General features: G+C 42.6%; 2 protein-coding genes across 5 annotated transcripts in view; one reads left to right on the top strand and one right to left on the bottom strand.

The window, feature by feature from the left end:
* The window catches only part of TCAF2 (TRPM8 channel associated factor 2), a 42,574-nt gene extending 41,833 nt beyond the window's left edge, over nucleotides 1-741 (bottom strand). For all 4 annotated transcript variants that reach the window (XR_008732586.1, XM_055712586.1, XM_055712585.1 and 1 more), the window contains exon 1: nucleotides 334-741. Coding sequence is in view for 3 of the 4 variants with exons in the window: in XM_055712586.1 (XP_055568561.1) it covers nucleotides 334-459 (126 nt within the window). In the remaining variant the exon portion in view is untranslated. The remainder of the gene's footprint in view (nucleotides 1-333) is intronic.
* FKBP4 (FKBP prolyl isomerase 4) lies at nucleotides 73-20,609 on the top strand. Its single transcript, XM_055712593.1, has 10 exons — nucleotides 73-329; nucleotides 4,115-4,259; nucleotides 5,433-5,575; nucleotides 9,924-10,044; nucleotides 10,784-10,940; nucleotides 12,131-12,221; nucleotides 12,563-12,646; nucleotides 13,410-13,595; nucleotides 14,118-14,357; nucleotides 18,308-20,609. Exons 1-10 carry the CDS (start codon nucleotides 246-248, stop codon nucleotides 18,404-18,406), a joined length of 1,350 nt encoding a protein of 449 aa, XP_055568568.1. The 5' UTR covers nucleotides 73-245; the 3' UTR covers nucleotides 18,407-20,609.
* The last annotated feature ends 184 nt before the right edge of the window (nucleotides 20,610-20,793 follow it).

Genomic DNA, 20,793 nt, shown 5'->3' with positions numbered 1-20,793 from the left:
GCCTCTCTAGAAACTTCTCGGTCCCTCCCTCTCCCCTCCCCTTCCTCCTCCCCGCCGCCCGCGAGCCGGCGCTGCGGCGAAGGCAGGAGGGAGGGCGGCGCGCGGCGCCCGCCCCCGCCCGCGCTGCTCGGAGCCGGAGGCGCAGCGAGACGCGAGCCCCAGCCCGGCGGGAGGCCGGTGCCGACACCCCCCCCCCCCCTCGCGGAGCGGCCCTTCCCTGCGCAGCGGTGGCAGCGGCAGGCGGCATGACGGCGGAGGAGATGAAAGCGGACGGGGCTCCCTTGCAAGGGGTGGACATCACCCCCAAGCGCGATGGGGGCGTCCTCAAGGTACCTGGTGGCTGGGGCGGCCGCTCCGCGTCTCCGCCCCCCCGCAGTGACTCGGAGGCCGGTGGGGAGGGGTCCGCACGGGAGGGGTGCGTGTCCCTCCTCGCCTGCGGGCGGGCGCCCCCGAGTACATTGCCGTGCTGGGGCGGGCTGTGCCCGCTGAGGGGCCGGGGCCGCTGCCCGCAGCCCTGCCGCTTCAGCGCGCGCGGAGGGCGGGAGGCCGCCTCAGGCGCGCACGCGCTGCCCGCCCGCGGGGGCTCCCACACGGCGGTGGCGGCGCGGGGCTCCCCTCAGCTCTCCGGGGCTCCCCCGCCGGCAGGGCGAGCCGCAGCCCGGGCCGCCCGCTAGGAAAGCCCGGGGCCGTGGTGGAGGGGAGGGGCTGCTTGCTGCCTTCGGGCTTTTCCCCGGGGCCAGGGGTGTGTGTGTGGGGGGGTGCAGGGGTGCCGGGCCGCGCTCTCCGCCCCTCTCGCAGGGTGCGGCTCTGCCCGCACGGCGTTTTTTGGGGGGGAGTGGGGGGTGGGTGTGCGGGCCCGCCCCCCAGCACGTGTTCGGGGGCTGGGAATTAAAGATGGTGCCGCGGCAGGGCACGTGTGGCTCGTCTGCGGCCGTGGTTGTGGCGCAGCGCGGGGCTGGCTGCCTGCGCCCGCCCGCCTTTGCGGCGCTGGAAGCGGGGCGCTCCATCTTGGCGCGAGCTCCTGGCGCGCGCCGGCCGCTCGTACCTGCGGTGGCGCGTCGTGCACGTGCGCCCGGTGTGAAGCCGGCGGCGGGAGCCGGGCCGGCGGCCCGTTGGTGCGGGCTCGGCGGGAGCGCGGGCTGCGAGCCAGCTGCAGGTGAGGCCGCTGGGGACACCCCCAGGGCAGGCTGCGGGAGCGGCTTGTGTCCTGTATTCAACGTGCCAGTAGACTGGCTTCTGGCTTTGTACTGGAAAGTCAGTTGATACGTGTAGCAGCGTTTATACCATGAGGGGGAGTTGCACTAACTTCCTCTGTCAGATATTTCCTATTTCCATATCTCTAGAAACTTCTAATGATCACTGGAAACGTGTTGGTTGTTTTTTTTTGAATCACAGTGAGATTTCAGAGTTCCGGTGTTAAAAAGAAGAAAAGTAGCACCACAGCAAAGCAGCAAAGACAAAACTCTAGTTTTAGCCTTTAGAGCCTTCTGGCTTTAAATTCTGGGTTTGTCATAGAGGTGCTGTCTGCAGTCTTAGGAGGGTTATCAGGGGCCAGATTGAAGATGTGTGGCTGGTTTCTGTACTCTGCTTTCCCATGTTTCCAGCTTATGTGCTTTGGTGAAAGTTTCTATTTTTTACATATAGCACAGATTAGAGCATTAGGTTAGAGTTCTCATCTGCGTGGCTGCCTAGGAAGCTGCCCACAGGTCTCCTGCATCTTGGATACCTAACTAAGCATGGTAAAAGGCAGAGAGTGTGTCTGTCTACATCGTGCAATCCCCACCTTTTGATGGTGGAAAAGCAGCAGGTGACTCTTCAAAATATTTTAAAAAGGGGGTAGGAAAAATATTGGTGAGAGAGCTGAGGTTGTGAGAACTTCAAAAAAGGTGAGATTGTGAATTGATAAGGCAAAAGACTGTAGAGGTCACGAAGTCCAGCCTTCATGGATTTTATTTTTCTAGTAATTACTAGAGTGCAGAATACACCCATTGAAATCAAGGGTCTAATTCTGAACTAATCTACAACAATCTTGTACTAGTATGATTGCACTGATTCCACGAGGTTTTTTAATTTTTTCGTTAGCTTTGTATCAGAATAGTATCCAGAGGTTTTTTTCCTGGTATTGCTCAATGTGATTGCACTATTTCTAGTGTAAGCACTTAAGTTTAGAAATACTTGCCATCACAATATGAACAGAAAAGCCAGGTTTCTTCATCTGAAAGGGAAATAAAAATCTTACAGAAAATAGGGCTGCCCTGTTGAGTATATGAAAAAGTGAAACGAGTTTCTTGAAAATTAAGTAGATGCAAAAGAATAATAATGCATAAATACTCAACATGAGATATTTGTTAGTTTTATGTTGAATAACTTAGTATGACACCACAAGAATATGGCATTAGGGATAGAAGTTTTCATTAAAAGCAACTCCCATTTCAAAGTGACTTCAGTTTGACTGCTTTAAAATTACTAGTTTGGATCCACTGGTTTTATACATACATCTAAACATGATGTAGTTTAGTTTGGTTACCAGATTCATGTTATTTTCATATGTCTCTGTTCCCTTACCTCTGTGATCTGTGATAGTGGTTGCTTGATTTTTTGCCTTCCTTGGAGGAGAAATCAGTAATTAGTTCTGTAATGCTAATAACTGCTGTAGCACTGAGGTGGTGCAGGGTAAGGGGATGGTGTGCTGTGTGAGATCAGGCATCCCTTTTCATACTGAGAATTCTCTCCCTAGGAAGCTGAGCAGGTAGTATTTTTTTCAAGATTTTACTTTTTTCCCCTCCTCTTTTATGTATCCAGTGAGGTGCTTTCAGTTTGTTAAGAGTCTGTCCGCATTGCCTCAGCTTTGGTGGAGGGTGCTGGCATTTCAGCCATATAGTCAGCTGCAGGGATGGTGAAAGGCAGAGTGGGAGATAGACAGTGGTTGGTTGCAAGAAGTTGAAATTTGGGAAGGAGTCTCCCAGCGGTCTGGTTCCTGCAGTGAAAACCACGATTGGTGTAGAAGCATGACATCTTTATAGTTTTTCTTCAAAGGAGGGACACCAATCCATACTTCCATATAACTGTCCTTGAGTAAATGTTTATCTTGTATGAACAGTATGTTTTTCAGGTCTCTATAGATGCAAGTGAATAGGGTTCTCCATTGGTTACCTTTTGCCTAGCTAAAGTAATGCAGAACTTTGGCTCTGAGCTAGATGGTTTCAGTCAGTGTTGGAGAAAACTCAAATCTGAACTTCCTGGATTCCTGTTACGGGCAAGGCTTCATATCTTTGCCCTATGAGATATGTCAGTATTATTCTCTTATTTTGATATACATTTTAAATGGATACTAGATAGACTGGCTAATCTTGCATTTTGTATAGTGTGTATTTAGTTGCTATTGGTCTTGCTAGCTAGGCTGGGGAACCTCTTGAGAAGAAAATTAAATCCTTGCAGTTGTATGTGAAACTGGGGTGCTGGCACCCAGAGTGGTGGCAAGACAAAAATACAGTTTAATAATTCCTAAGTGTTACTGTGGTAGCTGCTAGAACTAACCCGCATTGGGGCGAGATTCTGTTAACTTTTGTTGAACTGTCTGGTTTCACTTGAGCAATCTCGAGTTGCATGTTAGAATAGATTTTGCATGGAAAGAACTAGCTCATTTCTTATTTAAATGCTTTGCCTAGAACACCAAACTTGGAGGTAATGATAGAGTGAGTGGTGGTGAGGAAAGTACTTGAATAAATAAAAAAAAGGCAACTTGCCTAATGTTTTACCTGTTAAAGTTTCAAGAACATTTAAAATCTTGTTGAGGAAATTAAGTGACATTGCTAACTATAGATGCAGAGAGATCTGTGAGCTGGTGCCAACTGTTGCCAATTAAGTTCTTGTATCACAGCAGAGCCATCTTAAGGCTCCTGCATTTGCAACACTTCTAATCTGTAGACAGAATAGCCAATCCATTTCCAAATAACTGAAGTAGACCTGCAAATCTTTTATCTAATGAAGATGATAATGCATGCACCTAAGTGCGTGGAATTAATGTCCAATAGGCAGACTTTATTATTAATTATTATTAATAATTAAAAAAAAGACTTTAATGATCTTTATGTTGCTTACTGTTTTTTCTCAGGTTGTCAAGAGAGAAGGCAGTGGGACAGAGTCTCCGATGATAGGTGATAAAGTGACCGTCCATTACACAGGATGGCTTCTTGATGGCACAAAATTTGACTCCAGTCTGGACAGGAAAGACAAATTCTCGTTTGACTTGGGAAAAGGTAATAACTTGTGTTTGGTATTAATAATTGAGATGGGATTTCCTTGCATGTATGACTCTTTGCACCTGAAAGTTGCTATTTAAATTGGTTTTCAGAGCTTAAGGTTTATTTTCTGGCCAAATCAGAATGGCTTTGAGATTTTTCTGAATGAGGGAATTGTGTAGCCCCTGAGGCCTGCTGAAGAAATTATGGGCCTTAGACAAAGCACTCCAGGGGAGCAAATTTGCACTGAAGTATAGTGATAAAGGGTAGTTAAGTAGCCAGAATATGCATTTTGTTGGTACTTGTTTTGGCAAAGATGCAAATTCAGGAGTACTTAATAGTGACCAGACACTGGAACAGAGCACATAGGGGCAGCTGTCAGCTGCAGCATGATGAAACATACTCCCTTTTTCCCTTAGTTTCCAAATTAACCCAAATCTGAATCTTGAAGTACACCTCTTTATTATCAAAAAACTTCATTTTTTGAATGCAGAAATACAAACATCTTTGTTTCAGCAAATCTTACTACTCAATTGTTTATTTTTTTTCTGCTGACACTTCCTCACCCACTGTTTTTTTTTTGATTGAGAGAAATTCTGTGGTGTACTGAAATTTGAGATAATAACGAAGTGTACCTATTAATGCAAGACTGATAGAAAAGCTGCTTGATTGAGTTGAAAGGAGCAGCAAGTAGGAGAGCTTGAGGAAAAGACAGGATTTTGTTACTTGAGATTCCAGCTTCTGCTCTCTTTTGGCTTTAGAAGGACTACTTCTGTTTTCCTCCCCTTCCCATTCAAGTGGGTGTTAACTTCTAGTTAACACTTGTGCTGCTCTTTGCCAGCTGATAAAGTAGAGAGAGAAAAGGCTTTTTTAGATTGTTTTCAAAATAGGAGCCAGGCAATCTCTTGCCCTAAGACCTTCAGTTTATTGTTATTTCCTCGTACTTGAGATTGTGCCAAGCACTTCAGTCCATGTCTGTATTCAGATTACTTGTGTCCCCTATAGGGGAGGAAAAGAATCACTACACCTAGAATGAAGAAACCTTTGATAAATCAGAGCAATCACAAGTCTTTCAGCATTTCTGCTCTGTCTTGGCTTTTGTATACCGAAAGTAATGAAGTTCAGTTTTACAGCTGATCATGCCTTTCATGTATGCCTAGCAATCATGTGATTGAAATTTGACTTGCATAGGTGAGGTGATAAAAGCATGGGACATTGCTGTGGCAACTATGAAGGTTGGTGAAATCTGTCAGATTACATGTAAACCAGAATACGCCTATGGCTCAGCTGGGAGCCCCCCAAAGATACTTCCCAACGCTACGCTGATTTTTGAGGTAAGTGAGAGATGGTCACTAAAACCGTATGCTTGAAAACCACAACAAAGATCAGATTTCAGTGTAGAAAATGTGTGATGTAATACCCTTTTAAAACAGGAATGTTAGGTTTTCAAAAGAAAAAGTGTGCTCAATTAGGGTAATGTGGGCAATGTACAGAGTTCTAGTCTAGCTGCTACTGATCTGCAGTGGCTCAGGTTCCTTTATTTTGGAGTTCTTAAAAATACTTGAATGTTTTCCAGGGTTCATAGTTTTTATTTTACAGTTACAGAATGAATCACTATGGGAGAGTGCAGGTTGGGAGGGTGGACCATCTTAGTGACAGACTCTGAAGTAGTTGAAAAAATGGAATTTTTAACCCTCTTTCTACTTCATAGGACTCAAAGTAATGATACTTATGTTGAACATGTAAAAGTTCTCAACAACAGGAAGAGCAATTAATGTCCTAGTAACATATTTTTTGTACTTTTTTTTGTGTTTTCTTTGCAATATTAACATGATTTTTTATGAGCTGTTAGGGGGAGAAAAGAGATAATGGTGCCATATAAACTGCTGGACTATAAAAGTGTATTTGAACAGCCGTGCAACTATGAACTCAGTTTTCTGTAGAGCCGAGCATTTTAATAAGCCTTAAAGCACCATAAGAGTTTGCATTCAGGTTCCTTGTTAATGACAAATGTCTGTGGATCCAGGCTACATTGATCAATACTACCATCACAGAAAGTAGTCTGTACACACTTCGTCCCTGTGATAGATTCTGACAGTCCTGGGTTTGGGGTCTGGATAACAGTGATTTTGCCATTCATGTGGACAGTTGGTTTCCTGGGAGGTGAACTGGGTGTCTTGGTGAGCGTGGAGCCAGTTAGCGTGGGTATTTCTTAACCTCATCAGCAGAGGACGGAACCCATTTCCTAGGGATCTTCAAGGCATCTTCCCTCACCATGTGCCCCCATGCACCCCCCACCACCCCCCACAAAGGGATTGGAAATAGCAGCTGTCTGTTGTGCGTTATTTCAGTAGTGAGGGTGGCTCCTCAGAATGCTGAGACTCTTCATGTATGGAAAAATCAAACATGATACTAAAGCAGTTCCTGGAGCATGCTCTGACAAACAGTCTAAGCTGTGTTTGGGAGGATATATTTCTTTTTATTGTTGAAGCAGTTCAATTTTCCAAGAAATACTTTAATTGAACCTGAGAGAAGGCAGATGGACTTTAAATGTGGTTTTTTGAAAATCACTTTATTCTAAAATACTTAATCAATGAAATGGATTCCTATGTTAGAGGCATAAGGAAAATTAAGCCCTGATGATTGCTGTAAGATTGAAGGTTTCATCTAATACCTGAGAAAGGTAGAAGGAACTCACAGAGTAGGGACTGAAAGCCTGTTTAGATTTTAAGGGAAACAATGAGCATCTGTTAAGAAGGATAAATTAAACATAGTTGGATATTGTATTCCTATTTCTTTTCTTGCATGAACTTGTGAGTAATAGCATTAAAGGTGTATTTTGTGTGGAAGGATTCAAAAAATGCTGCCAGCAGCTAGTACCCCAGGCCACTAAGGGATAAGAACTATTTGAAAGTGTATCAAAACTCATGCCATTATTTCTGCAGTTGACTGTTGAAACAATAGTATCTTGTAAAGCTGTTCTTAAAGGGCATTTTTTAAAGGTCTAACTCTGTAGATACTTGTGGCTTCTTTATATTGGCTAAAACTACACATGCTGGAATGCTCTGTGCTTTGCACAAATGCGAGTGATACTAAGTATAATACAGGGCAGGATTTTGAAGGGAGAGGTTTTTTCCTCTACCCCTCTGCATTTTTCTGCCCACCTCATTTTGTTGAGGGAAAGGAAAAACAAATAGACCTTCAGCATAGCAATTACTGAAGATGCTCACCTCTGTTTTTTACTGTCCATGCGCAGTGTTTCAAAGGTCAAGATCTTCTGCCTTGTCAGCATGATGAAGTATTCTGAAGGGCTTAGCAGTAGCATACAGGATGCTACATTGTTGTCCTGCAACAAGAGATAATACCTAACCTTTTGATAAATAAAAGCGCTACCTGCAAGATGAGATTTGTTTCATCAGAGTAGTACTGAGTCTTACCTGATAGTCATCCAGATTATTCACTTCCCACTAAATTTTTCTTAATGATGCCAGTCTGACCTCTCCATCTTCTGGGTAGTTTAGGTAAAAGTAGCGTTTCATTCATGACCCTTTCTATCCCCTGCCTGAGCAGTAATGTTAGAGGAGAAAAGGGAGAAAGAAAGAAAAACACTGAAGCTGCCTGTGCCTCCCTAACAAAAAGGCCTGCAGATGACTAGCTACAACAGATAAGCAGTGCTGGGTATATCCTGAACTGGGGGAGTGGAACTTGGATCCAGAAACTCTCTTTTTATTAGGTAGAAGGGACTTCTAACTAGTATGACTCTCGGGTGCTTAAAATCCCTTGAGTTTCCACTCTTGTAGTCCTGCCTCTACATTTTCTTTTTATTATTAGAACAGTGTCAGCATGGTTCCTTTGCAAGTGCCGTAACCATACTAAAATTCTGTGCAAGTAGCCTTAAAAATGACCCTGTAAAACTTATTTAAAAGTTTTTTGTAGCTGTCATCACCACATCAGCATTTCATTATGACCAGAAATAATGGATGTCTTATGGTTTGGAGTTTTGGGGGTTTTTCTGTTCGGTTATGTTGGGGGGGGTTTGTTTGTTTTGAGGGTTTTGAGCTGTTATCGTGGTTGCTTTTGCTAAGGAATATAAACAGATAGATTCTTCCATAGAATACTGTTGTGTAGGTGGAAAAAAAAATAATGAGGAAACCCGTATGGTCATCAGTGGGATGTTCTGGAATGACTTTGCTTGTTTCGGACAAACTGAAGATAAAGACCAGAATATTATTTGTTATTAGGTATCCATCAAAATACAAAGTGGAAGTACTCTTAGTGCTGGTGAATATTCAATTCCTTTTGCATTCTGGGTATCTTAAGTCCAAGTGTCATGAACCTCCACAGCATTAGCCCTGAACTTTTTTTTTTTAAATGAGGTACTTGGTCTAAACAATACTGATTATAATGGCTTGCTCTTCTGTGCTGTTTTTACTATTGTTTTACTCAAACGTGGATAGCAAAAGACTTTTCTTAAGGTAATAGCAACAACAAATTTCTTCTGTGACTAGAGTATTTTTTCATCTTGTCATGGCACTCCCACTTTAAACTATGATTTGCATTAGAGACTTGGGAGAGCATGTGAAGATTCAGGCTTATCTCCTGCATTAACACCAGCTCTTTAAAATTCTGAAAAATTTGTCGCAGTAACAAGTTTAGATGAAAAGTGGGCCAGATTATGGTTTTGTTGTTTTATCATTCTAGTGGAAATATTTTTTTTCTGAAATGATTCCACAATAAGGCAAGACTAGAGGGGAAAAAGCAGTGAGTAGAAAGAGAACACCAAACTCTGTGCAGTGATGCAGGGGAGGATGACATAGTTGAAACTATTGTTCTCTGTCACAAGAGCAGGAGGCTGGAGAAACAGGTGGGAAATAGCCGAAGTCTGAAAAGGTACCCTTTAATTTGTTTTAATATTGCAGGACAGGCATTTGAAATCAGTTTGGACTCAGTTTGAAACACGATAGATGTGAATTTGAACCATATATGGAATTCAGGGTATAGTCAGGACTTAAGGATAACAATTGTATGTTTATATTCAATTTTTCTGCTCCTGTTGTCCTCGTGTTAATTACAAACCTCCCTGGCCCTTGGATGCAGTGACACCACTGGTGATTCTACTCGGCTGTAAAGCGAGAGCTCTGATAAGCTCTGTAAGACAGCTGCTGATCAGTGTGGTAGCACTGCAAAGTGGCAGTTGAGAACATATTCTTCATGGCTTAATGTGTTCAAAAGGTATTTGCCCGCATATTAAAGAAACAAGCCTCAATCCCAAAACCCACTGTCCATACTTCCACCTGCAGATGTTAGCAAAAATACTACTAAAGAAGCCAATAGAATCTTTTTTTTGTAGTAGTCCCTAAGCATTGTGGCTCATGGAAGCTTTATTCAGAAACCAGGTTCACAGTCCTTTCAAATAAAGGATCTAATTTGTAGTACTGGGAGACCGATATTGCTGGAGAAAAAAAGCTGTAAAGGCCTGAAAGAATCTGAAACTCTTCAGTAGGTTTCCAGCCAGTATCTACTGAATATAGCATCTTCATAGCCTTGGTGGTTTAATATCTTAGAGGAGATAAACTAAGATAGTGGCTTTCTGAACATTTCAAAAGTACCTGGAGAGCAAATTCTGTGAATTACTGAATTGATGTGATGAAAATAAATGCATGGCTGCTCTTCCCTCCACAGATCGAACTTTTTGAGTTCAAGGGGGAGGATCTCACTGATGATGAAGATGGTGGCATCATCCGAAGAATCCGTAAAAAAGGGGAAGGCTACTCCAAGCCCAATGAGGGTGCACTTGTAGATAGTAAGTCTGTTACACAAATAGTAAATGGGTTTACTGGGGGGGGGGGGGGGCGGGAAGAGAGAACCTTTCTCCCAATCTACAACTCCTTGTCCTGAGGGATAGGAATATGTGAATTCTCTTTCCTTTACCAAGTAACTTAACAAGACAGAGTAAGCTTTCTTTTTATTTTTAGCGAGGTTTACATTTTCCAGCAGCACCTGTGTTCTCCAGAGATACTGGATCTGATAAAGTGCTTATCTGATCACAAAAAGTAGATGGAGTCTAAGGAGGTATTGCCATTTGCTGAGGAACAAGAGGGGAAGTAGTTCTGGCATTTGGAGTGGAAAAAAAAAAAACACCAAAAACCAACCACAAATGAAAACACCAAAACCCCAAAGGTGAACTCAGGGATAAGTACTTACTCAGAGTATGTCAAAATTAATGGCATTATTTCTGCAATTGACTGTTGAAAAATAGTATCTTGTAAAGCTGTTCTTAAACAGCATTTTTAAATACATAAATCTGAAGATACTTATGGCTTATTTATATTGCATCAAATTACACATGGTGGTTTATAAAGTTCAGCAGCAGAAGTTTTATTTGCTAATGGTAGCAGTAGCCACCATAGGTAGCTGTTAAAAGAGAAAAAAGACTGTTCAGGAGGAGGCTTTGGCGCTTCCTATATTAGCTGTGCTACCTGCCCTTTACCATATGTGGATATCTTCTGATTTTTCTCTGGTGGTTCTGTTTTTGTTACCAGTCCAGTTTGAAGGCCGATGTGGAGATCGTGTTTTTGACAGGCGGGAATTGCGGTTTGAGATCGGAGAAGGTGACAACTATGATCTTCCTCATGGTCTGGAGAAAGCCATTCAGAAAATGGAGAAATCTGAGGAATCTGTGTTCTATCTCAAACCCAAGTATGCTTTTCCTGATCTTTTGGTACTTTAAGGGCTTCTGTTAAGCATCTGACAAGAACAAAGTGTTTTGTTATAACGCTTTTCAGCATTTTTCAGTGCTCTGGTAAAACCATGATCAGTCCCAAAAGTTTGATGTATAAGTATGAAGCTAAGATCGCCTTGCCACTTGGTTGGGAAGTGACGGCACTCCAAAAGAAATTTATTTAAGCCTCTGTAGTGTTGATCTTGGTGAATATAAAAAAAAATTAATTGTTGCTCTCTTAACTCACATTTTTGTGGTCCCTCTTAATGAAACAGTACTTAACTATACAGCAGTGCTTATAAAGATACCTAAAGAACAGCCTTAGAATAGGAAAAGAGCCTTTTGAGGAGCCCAGTGTGACCAGATAGCTAGTCCTTAGGTGATGTGGTTAGTAAAGAGTACTATAAATCTTTTGTCAGTAGAAAACTTGCACTGGTATTCTGAAAGCCTTTTCAAAAAAAGCCTTTAAGACTCCTGTGAGACACAAGGCAAAGTCATGCAAACCTTGGCCCATTATAGAATTCTCTAACAACAGCTAACCAAGACATATGACTGCCCAATATTGTCACCTTAGTCAGTTTAGGATATAAGCAGAATTTTCTCTTTACAGTGAGAACATAGCTGAAACAAGTGGAGTTTGCACTGATAATTAACTTCAGTTTTTATTTTATAATTTTTTTTGAACTGGAACTGAACCTGATGGGAAAAGAGGGATACTGATTGCAAAGCAATCTGATCTTGAGGGTTTTCCTCTTAATATGCAGCTACTTACTGCGTTCAGTCTCGGGTCATGAACATAAAGCAAGATATGTATAACTTTAAAGTATATTCTTTTTTCCTTGATGGAGAGAGAACTTGCTTTTCCTTCATAGAAGCTAAAAAAAGAAAGAATAGGAACTGGTGACTGAGAGAGTAATGAAATTAAACCCAGGTTTCTCTAGTTTTCTTCTACCTTGTGCTTGCTAATTTTAGAATAGTACTGAGAATTCTTCAAGCCTTTGTCTTTTATTAATGCTGTATAGGCATCCCAGATTTGCATATTTTTGTTTGTCTCCAGCTTCCTGTGTATTCAATATGGCTGGATGGATAGTTTTGGAACTTGCTTTTTGTTGGTTTGTTTCTTTCTTCATTTCATTCTTTTCTTCCTCTCACCGCCTTGATCTTACAGCTATGGTTTTGGAAGTGCTGGGAAGGAGAAATTTCAGATCCCTCCAGATGCAGAGCTGCAGTATGAAGTGAAACTCAAAAGCTTTGAAAAGGTAGGAATGAGAGATGAAGTCCCAAAGAGATTGGGAGATGGGGGGAGAAGTGTGAGTGCAGCTTAAACAAAGATGATGGAATCCCTGAACATTGATCTGAAATAAAGAAGCCACTGTTGTGAGAGATGACGACATGCTGGGAGCTCTTGGCTGAAATTGTCCTTGCTTTTATAGTATATCCCTGTCCGTTGCTGTCAGTGTCTCTACTGCACTAGCCCAGTTTGCAGGGTGAAACTGCTTTGCCAGACCTCTCTCTGTCATACTGTTAGTGGGAAGCAGTACAGCCATTTGGGTCTCCCCGAAAGCTGCATCGTTGACTTGAACTGTTTCTGTTTGGATAGGCTAAGGAGTCCTGGGAAATGAACACAGATGAGAAGCTGGAGCAAAGCGGCATTGTGAAGGAGAGAGGCACTCAGTACTTCAAGGTAAATTACAGTCCCCAAGTAATAATAACATTTCTTAGTCCATGTTATGAGCCGATAATGATGATTACAGCTCCTGTCATTTCAGAGTGGTGTTCATGATATTCTGTGGTTTTATAAGGAGAACTGGAGGGGAAGGTGTCTTTTGAAAAGCAAACAAACAAACAAAAAAAAAAAAAAAAACAAAAAAAAAAACCCCAAAAAACCACACCTCAAGAGTTGGAATATCCAAAGAACTAACTCTGCAGGGAGTTAGTTCTCTCTGTCAGAGCTGTTTGCTGTACCTACAGGTAATTCTGGGGCATACGTTGAATAGCAGCAAGGTTACAGTATTTAGGTTCCTGCTGTGGGATAGTGCTGTGAATGAGCAATGTTTGTTTGGGTAAAGATATGTAGAAAAGCAGTTTCAAACAATTTGACCAGTCAAAGGCAAGAGTTCCCCATTATCTTCATGACACAACAATAGTTGTGCTGTTTTGAAAATGCCCCATCTGCTTTGTTTTTTATCAAAAGTTGAATATAAAGGTGGGAGTTGAGAGTGAAGTATCAATGCTGGCCTATACCCCTAGTAGGTATTCCTAAAGGTTTTCTGATCCTATGCAGGAATGACTTTCAGAAGTAGTATATTTTTGATGATTTAAATTAATTTCTGGTGGAACTATTTTTAGTCAGAACTGTTGCTCAAAGTAAGCAGAAGGGGAGAGAGGGAGGTAAGTTACTGTGATGTTACTGTGATGTGTGATAGTTGAACTGCCTTCTTTTACAGGAGGGGAAATACAAACGAGCAGCGTTACAGTATAAGAAGATTGTGTCATGGCTGGAGCATGAATCGGGACTCTCTGATGAGGAGGATACGAAAGCCAAAAGCCTGAGGCTTGCTGCCCACCTTAATCTAGCTATGTGCCATCTCAAGCTGAAGGAATACTCCCAGGCTTTGGAGAACTGCAACAAGGTAGTCAGGCTTGGTTTATTTTTAAACTGTGCAAGCCATCCGACAGTTTTATCTCTTGCTTTAACAATCTGAGGGATACCAGGCCACGTGGTGTTTGGCCTTTCTTATCAACCGGGAGTTGAGTAGTACTGAATACACAATGTAAAAATATCAGACAGGTTACTCTCATTATTGCTGTCCTTTTGAATACCTTTTACTAACTTGCTGCTATATTGCGAATATTCAAGTATTTGGCAGGTAGAAACACTGAGATGTGGTGAAGGTATTTGTGTTGGCAAAGGTCCTTCAAAGCGGTGGAATAGAGCCAGGACTAAATCTTAGGTTTGCTGGTTCTCTACTCTCAAATAGCCAGTTTTCTTTGTACTTACTTCTACTGTATTCAACTCGCCTTATTAGTAAGCCCTGACAAGACTCCTAAATTCACATCAGAAGGTACAGTTTCTAGCAGTCTCTGGTTTTCTGACTGCGTATTAATAAAAAAAAAATATTCTGAATGTGGTTTGGTTTTGATTTTCAATGCAGGCACTCGAATTGGATAGCAACAATGAAAAAGGCCTCTTCCGGCGTGGAGAAGCGCACTTGGCTGTCAATGACTTTGAATTGGCCCGGGGAGATTTCCAGAAAGTGATACAACTTTATCCAAGTAACAAAGCTGCCAAAGTGCAACTGGTAACTTGTCAGCAAAAAATACGGGAGCAGCGTGAGAAAGAGAAAAAGATGTATGCCAACATGTTCCAAAGGCTTGCAGACAAAGACGTAAAGGTAAGTAACACTACTCCAGAAGATTTACAAGAGGTGATGTCACATGTTAGACGTGGAACAGTGTTTTAGGCATTAAGCTTACTTCTTATTCTTAGCAAAGGTAAGTATAGTGGGAGAACACTCACGTAGCTTCCTCTGAGGGGAGAAAACACTTGAAAATACCAGCAGTCAAAATGGTGAGGCTGTCTTGTTTGAAGAAGACAACTGGCAATACTGAGCACTGCACAGAATGGTTTTATGTATTTCAGCTGACTTTGCAACAGCTGAGCGTTAATCAGAAAGTAATTGAAGACATGAGATGCAAACATGGTAATGTTCAAGAACTGAAAAAAGCATCAATGTTCGTTGAACTGATTGTTCTGAAGCACAGTCTGTTTTGGTGCCCGGGTGGCCTGCCTACTGAGGCCTTACGTCTGTCATACAGATGGTGCTCAGGATTGTCTCCATCCCAAATGTCACAGATCAGTTATGAAGTGTCAGTATGAATTCAGACTGTCAGATGACACATTATTCTACTGCATGGGTAGTTTTTGTACTAAGCTTTCACTAGAATTTTAGTAAATACTAGTTCTGTATTCAAATACGGTCATTGTTAACTGGTTATAACAAGGTTGTATCAACTAGCAAGAAACATTCGAAGTTACTGGTGAGAATCATATATCCTAAGAAAATGTTCTGTTTTCCTTAAATGTGATGGTCCGGAAGGACTAGGTAAACCTGTAATTTCTAGGACACATGTGGGATTTGTATCAGCCTCAGATTTTCTCAGTAACTTTGGGGAGGACAGAAGCTTCTGTCTTGTGAGGCTATTTTCACAGATCTTTGTCCACTTTCCCAGAATATGCATGGGATATGTCAATTTTCTGTAGTTAACTCTGTCAGTGAGCCTGTCCAAGGGCCTGCTGTCCTCCGATGAGTGTATCCTGACAATTCAGCCATTTCAGACTGAGTCGACAATTTCCTACATGAGATGCTTCATAAACCTCTCTTTCTTCCCTCCCCTGGTCTTTCAAACTGACATATCGGAAATAAATTTATCTCCTGGAGGCAATGGGAGATGTATTCTATTCTTCATCTCTTACTCTGCTAAAGTAGTCGTAATAGTAAGCATGGGGTAATCACTCCTAACTGGATAGTTGGGTGGCCAAGCTGTTCTGTTTGTGGCTTTTCAGCTGTGTGTGTTGTGGGTGGGTGGTTGGTGGGTTTTTTCCCTCTCCAAAGAGGAGCAGTAGTTCTGTGGATTGGGTTCTGCTTCTCGTGAAGGAGTGAAACAAGCACATAAATGCAAACATTTCCCACTGGTTCTGTGAGGAAAGTGTCATTGTCCATGTACTTACGTATCTCGCTGAGGCAGCCTGATGTCAACAGTCCTTGATTATTGGAACCTGGAAGAAAGTATTCTGTCCTTTTAGACATTGTCATGTATAACCATGCGGTACCTTAATTTTTGGTAGGCTTTAATGAAAAACCTCAGGAAGAGCAACTAAACTAGAATTATTTCACTGTTGAGCATCTTCACTTTTGAAATTACAGGTTTTAGTTGTCAGCTGTCAGGCTCTCCTGTGCAATTTCCTTACAGCTAGCATAGCTGCTGGGAATCTGGCTTCCTCCACTAGTAGTGGGACACAGCAAGAGCTGCTGTTCAGAGAGGAAGAGTGGATCACTGAAGCAAGCTGTACCCCCAAATAGTACAAAAGGTGCTTTTCAAAATGTACACCTTGGGCCCTAAGACAGAGTGAGTCGTATTATTGCCCACAGGCGGACTCTAGTCTTCGGATTGCAGACTGTTGGGCATACTGCAGAGACGTGGCACTTAGGGCAGATTTTCCCATCTACTTTGGATAGGGTCAGCCTTTAGAGTCATGGAATCACAGAGGTTAGAAAAGAACCTTAAGATCATAAAGTCTAATGATTAACCTAGCACTACCAAGTCCACCAGTAAACCATGTCTGCACATCTTTTAAATACTTCCAGGGATGGTGGCTCAACCACTTCCCTGCGAAGCCTGTTGCAAGGCTTGACAGACCTTTTGGTGAGTGAATTTTTCCTAGTATTCAATCTAAACCTCACCTAATGTAACTTGAGGCCGTTTCCTCTGTTATCACTTGTTACTTGGGAGAAGAGGCGGGCACCTACCTTGCTACAACCTCCTTTCAGGCAATTGTAGAAGAGTGGCAAGTTCTTCCCTGAGCCTCCTTTTCTACAGGCTACCCCAGTTTTTTTTCTACCCCAGTTCCCTCAGCTGTTCCTCCTAAGATTTGTGCTGTAGGCTCTTCACCAGCCTCACTGCCCGTCCTTGACACGCTCCAGCACCTCTATGTCTCCCCTGTAGCTAGGGGCGCAAAACTGGATGCAGGATTCGAGGTGTGGCCCTGCCAGTGCTGAGTACAAGGGGGATGATCACTTCCCTAGTCCTGCTGGCCCCACTTATTTCTGATACAGACCAGGGTGCTATTGGCCTGGCTCATTCTTGTCAATAGTTAAGACGATCTTGGGAATGTGCATGTGTCTACATTTTTTTCTCTGAGCCACCGGGCCTACTTCAAATTGACGTGGTTTTGTATGAAAAGGGGGTCAATGGAACTGTAAACAAAGGATGCTTACTCCCCAGGTCAGGCTTGGGGATTTTTCTTGCAAGAAAACATGTTTTCCTGTTAAAGCAACATGATAGATGGAATTACTGTAGCTGCAACAGTTTATTAGTGGTGATGGGAGACATTCAAGAATTCTGGAGAAGAGGGTTTGTTTACCAAACATCTTCTGATGGCTAAGGCGGCAGCTTGGACTGTAGGTCCTAAATGCCTGACATCTGCATGGCTGATGGTCTGTTGAAGTTTGTCAGTCACTCTTGCATCAGTAGTTTGCTTCACAAATTTGAATAGTTCACATGTAAAGTGTGAATTTTTAAAGGTCAAGATGTTTATCACCTTATCTTAGGTCCAGGATTGCCAGCTGACGGGTTTTCTGTGGAGAGAAGACTTCACTCTTGTGTGCTTCATAGAATGCTTCTAAGGATGAAAGCTGATCTTTGCCGGGGTGGCGTTTGGCTGTGGTTTCTTGTTGCATCTTAAGTTGATGTAACAGTTAAGGATTGTGACGCTTTCTGCCCTCCTGTTCCCCTCCAACAGCACATGCTTATGTCCTTGCTTCTTGTCTGGTTTTCATCTAACTTTGTTATAAATCAGATGGTTCAGGGTGCTAGGCTGACAGGTGGAATAGCAATTTCATTGCAGTCTTTTGAGATGAGCAGGTCAAGACACTTCTACCTCCTTTTACTGTGTTTAAAAATTATTGCAAGGTCAAGATGTGCTGGTTATGTCCTGCTGTAAAAACTGACCTTGCCACATGTTGCTGCCTTCCACAACTTTTTTATGTGGACTGGAAGATAGAGCAAGGAGAGGGCTTCTAGAGCAGCCGCTTTATCAGATTAAGATTTTATTCCAGGTAAGCTATTACAGAGGACATCCAAGTAACTGTTGTTGAGTTGAAGTCACTATTCATGAAATGAGTTGTCCAACAAAGATCCTTCATATTTTGAGTCTAGATGTGCCTCGTGCAAGTTGGGGCTGGGGGCAGGGTATGGGAATTGCTGAAACTGAAGCAGGACAAAAGCAGTTTTGTACAGAAGCTGCCTAAAGGAATTTCAGCTTGTGGGAGAATGCTTTCTTGAAGTGTTATGTGGCAAGCATGTGCACACCACGTTATGAATCACAACGGTCTAACACCAGTATTATTTCTTAGCCTCCTCTAAACTGCTTTTGGTTTCTTGGATGCAGAAAAAATGCAAAGAAGTTTTTCTTTTCTCTTGGCTGAAGGTCCTAATGTCTTAATTCAGTCTTGCAGGAAGACCAGGTATCCTAGTGATAAGAATCAAATGATGTTTGTGGTATTGTTTGCAAATGCTAGCAATTTTGTTTAACGGAGGAATATGTTCTTTGTCTCTCTTTTAGTCAGCTGCTACTCTTCACACCAGCCACACTGAAGATGCAGAAATGAAAGATGAGCAGAATGGAGTGGAAGATAAATCGGAAGTTGACACAGAAGCATAAAAACAAACCCTATTCCATTAGTTTTGTAAATGAAAGAATTTCCAGTGATTTAGACCTTTATTTTTCTACCTGGTTGGACAGTGGCTTCAGGGGAGCAGAGGCTGAAGCCACCATGCCACAGTCAGTTACAGCTTTATACGTCTGTTGAAGAAGCTGAGTGGCAGCATAAATCTGGTTTAATCCTAGGGACTTTATTTATTCATTCAGCCTCTGTTACTGTTGGGTTCTGTCTGGATTTACTCTGCTTGGTTTATTTGCATTTTGACATTGGTGTTTGTCTCCTGGTTCCAGCTCACTTTAATCTCAGGTTCTGCTTCCTAAATTTATTTCCTTGATTTCTTTCAAGTAATCAGCCTTTTCCAGGAGTCTTCACATGAGACTTGAGAACAAATTGGCGCTCCCAGTTCTTCTGCCTTGGGATTGCCCCCTTGCCTGCCCCCCCCCCCCCCCATTCAGTAGGGAGTCCCTTCCATTAAGTGTTGTAACCTTTCTTGTATGCCTCCTCTTTGCAAATTGCTGAAGGTTAAGACTGTGAAGTCACAGCTTAAGTAATAAAAGCTCCAATTAAACTCAAGAAAACAGAACTTCTCGTGGGTTTTTATTGGGATTTGCACAGAATTAAGATAATTTTACTGTCCTTTGGAAATTCAGTGTTTTCTCATCCACGCAGTTGTATGGTAGCCACAGTATCTGATTATTTTAGTATGTTGTTTGTTCATTGCCATAAGGGAATTTCCACAGTAATCGGCACAGCATTTATCCATATATTTGCAAAAGGAAAAACTGTTGCGGAAAACTGTACAAGTGCAAGGCTGTAACCTATGCATAGAGCTTATTTTCTGTTTGTATTAGTAGCTTCCACTTCACTCTCCACCTTGTAAAACTGGACCAGGAAAAAAAAAACCTCATTCATTTATACCTGAAAGTGACTGGCTTTGAAGAGAAAATAGGTGATACTGGTTTAACATGTTACAAATACTTCCAGATCCTCATGAACTACAGACTTCTGGGTGATTCAAATGTCTGCTTATCCCTATTTCGCAAGAAAGCTATTACTTGATGTTCTACTTCTTTCTGCAGTATGTAGCGTGTCTTGTTTGGGAGCGGGTTGTGCTTATGGGTTTTGTGTGGGCTTTTTGTTGGGGTGGTTTTTTGTGTCTGCAGGCATGGAACATACTACTCACTCACCTCTGTTTATCTTGTTATGTAGAGTTAAACTCGGCATCTCCACTGTCCTGCTCTGAGACACTAGCAGCAGGGACACATTTTTACCTGTTCTGCAGGAAGCAGGTAGATAATCTGTTCCTTTCAGATAAAAAAAAAAAATTATTTTTGCAGTGAGAAAGATGTCTTTGCATGGCATGGGATGGGCTGGAATTGTGTCTATTGTGGAGTATCTCTGTTGTAACATGAATGACATCTGAAATGTGAGCTTGACTTCCTGGTCTCCTTTGCTGAGACTGAAGTACTGTGTAACTTATTCATGGGTTTCTTTATGGGCAGGAGGTTGCCAGTATCAGCTCTCTGTGAAAACTGTTTCACTTTGTACCGAAGCATGACTATCTCGTAATGGGAATTACAGACAGGTTACAACATGGTGTAACAAGAATGCTTGTCAACTGAAGTTTCAAGAGGGGGATTTCCAGCCACACAACAGTATGGGGAAGCAGGAATGCCAAGGAAGTTATTTTTCTCCTGCAAAGAAATACCTTGATTTGTTGGCAGTTACTACTAGAAATACAAGCCCCTGGGGCGAAAACTTGGTGTGTGAAAGCAAGCACAGGGCTAAGTCCTAATGATGAAATTTCTAATTCTTGGAACATCAAGTTCCAGAAATCTCCCGTAGACCTGACAGTTCTTCAGCATGTTTTGGAAAGTAACAAGCGAGATGATTTCTATAGAGCATCTACAAAATTGCTAGAGTCAAGGGTGGATAATACGTACAGTGTGAGCAGTCTTTGCCCTTATTGTTGCTACATAACAAATACTTAAGAATGTAAATGTAAGTGCACTATACATTCAGGCAGCTGAAGGATGATCCCATGCCGTCTTTAAAAATGTGGCTAGTCGCCAGCAGCAGATGGCACACTGGTGTTTCTAAGTGAGGTCGTGCATGTAAACTCCGAATATAAGCTATTTGTTACGTCCTTATAGAAAAACGCTTAAAATAAACAATTACGGTATCGGCTTTGTAAACCACGCACACCTGTCTGGCTTTATAAGTCCTTCGCCCTGTGCAGCGCTCGTAGCGGTTGTACCGTGTCTGCGGGGGAGCAGAGCGGCCTCCGCCTCCCTCGGTGCTGCCGGGTGCGGGGCCCTGCCCCCGGCGCTGAGCGGTCGGGTGGCCCGTTTGTCGAGGGCCGGGAGAAACGCGGTGTCGCCCTTGG

This window comes from Falco cherrug, chromosome 5, assembly GCF_023634085.1.
Source record: "Falco cherrug isolate bFalChe1 chromosome 5, bFalChe1.pri, whole genome shotgun sequence".
Lineage (NCBI taxonomy): Eukaryota > Metazoa > Chordata > Aves > Falconiformes > Falconidae > Falco > Falco cherrug.
Note: the sequence above shows the minus strand (reverse complement) of the source record. Positions and strands in the feature narration are given on the sequence as shown.

What these genes read in the sequence shown, in the direction of transcription:
- FKBP4 (XM_055712593.1), top strand. Translation starts at nt 246, where the DNA reads ATGACGGCGGAGGAGATGAAAGCGGACGGGGCTCCCTTGCAAGGGGTG. An exon ending in ACGCTACGCTGATTTTTGAG is followed by an intron (nt 5,576 to 9,923) that starts GTAAGTGAGAGA and finishes TTCCCTCCACAG; the next exon opens with ATCGAACTTTTTGAGTTCAA. An exon ending in GAGGCACTCAGTACTTCAAG is followed by an intron (nt 12,647 to 13,409) that starts GTAAATTACAGT and finishes CTTCTTTTACAG; the next exon opens with GAGGGGAAATACAAACGAGC.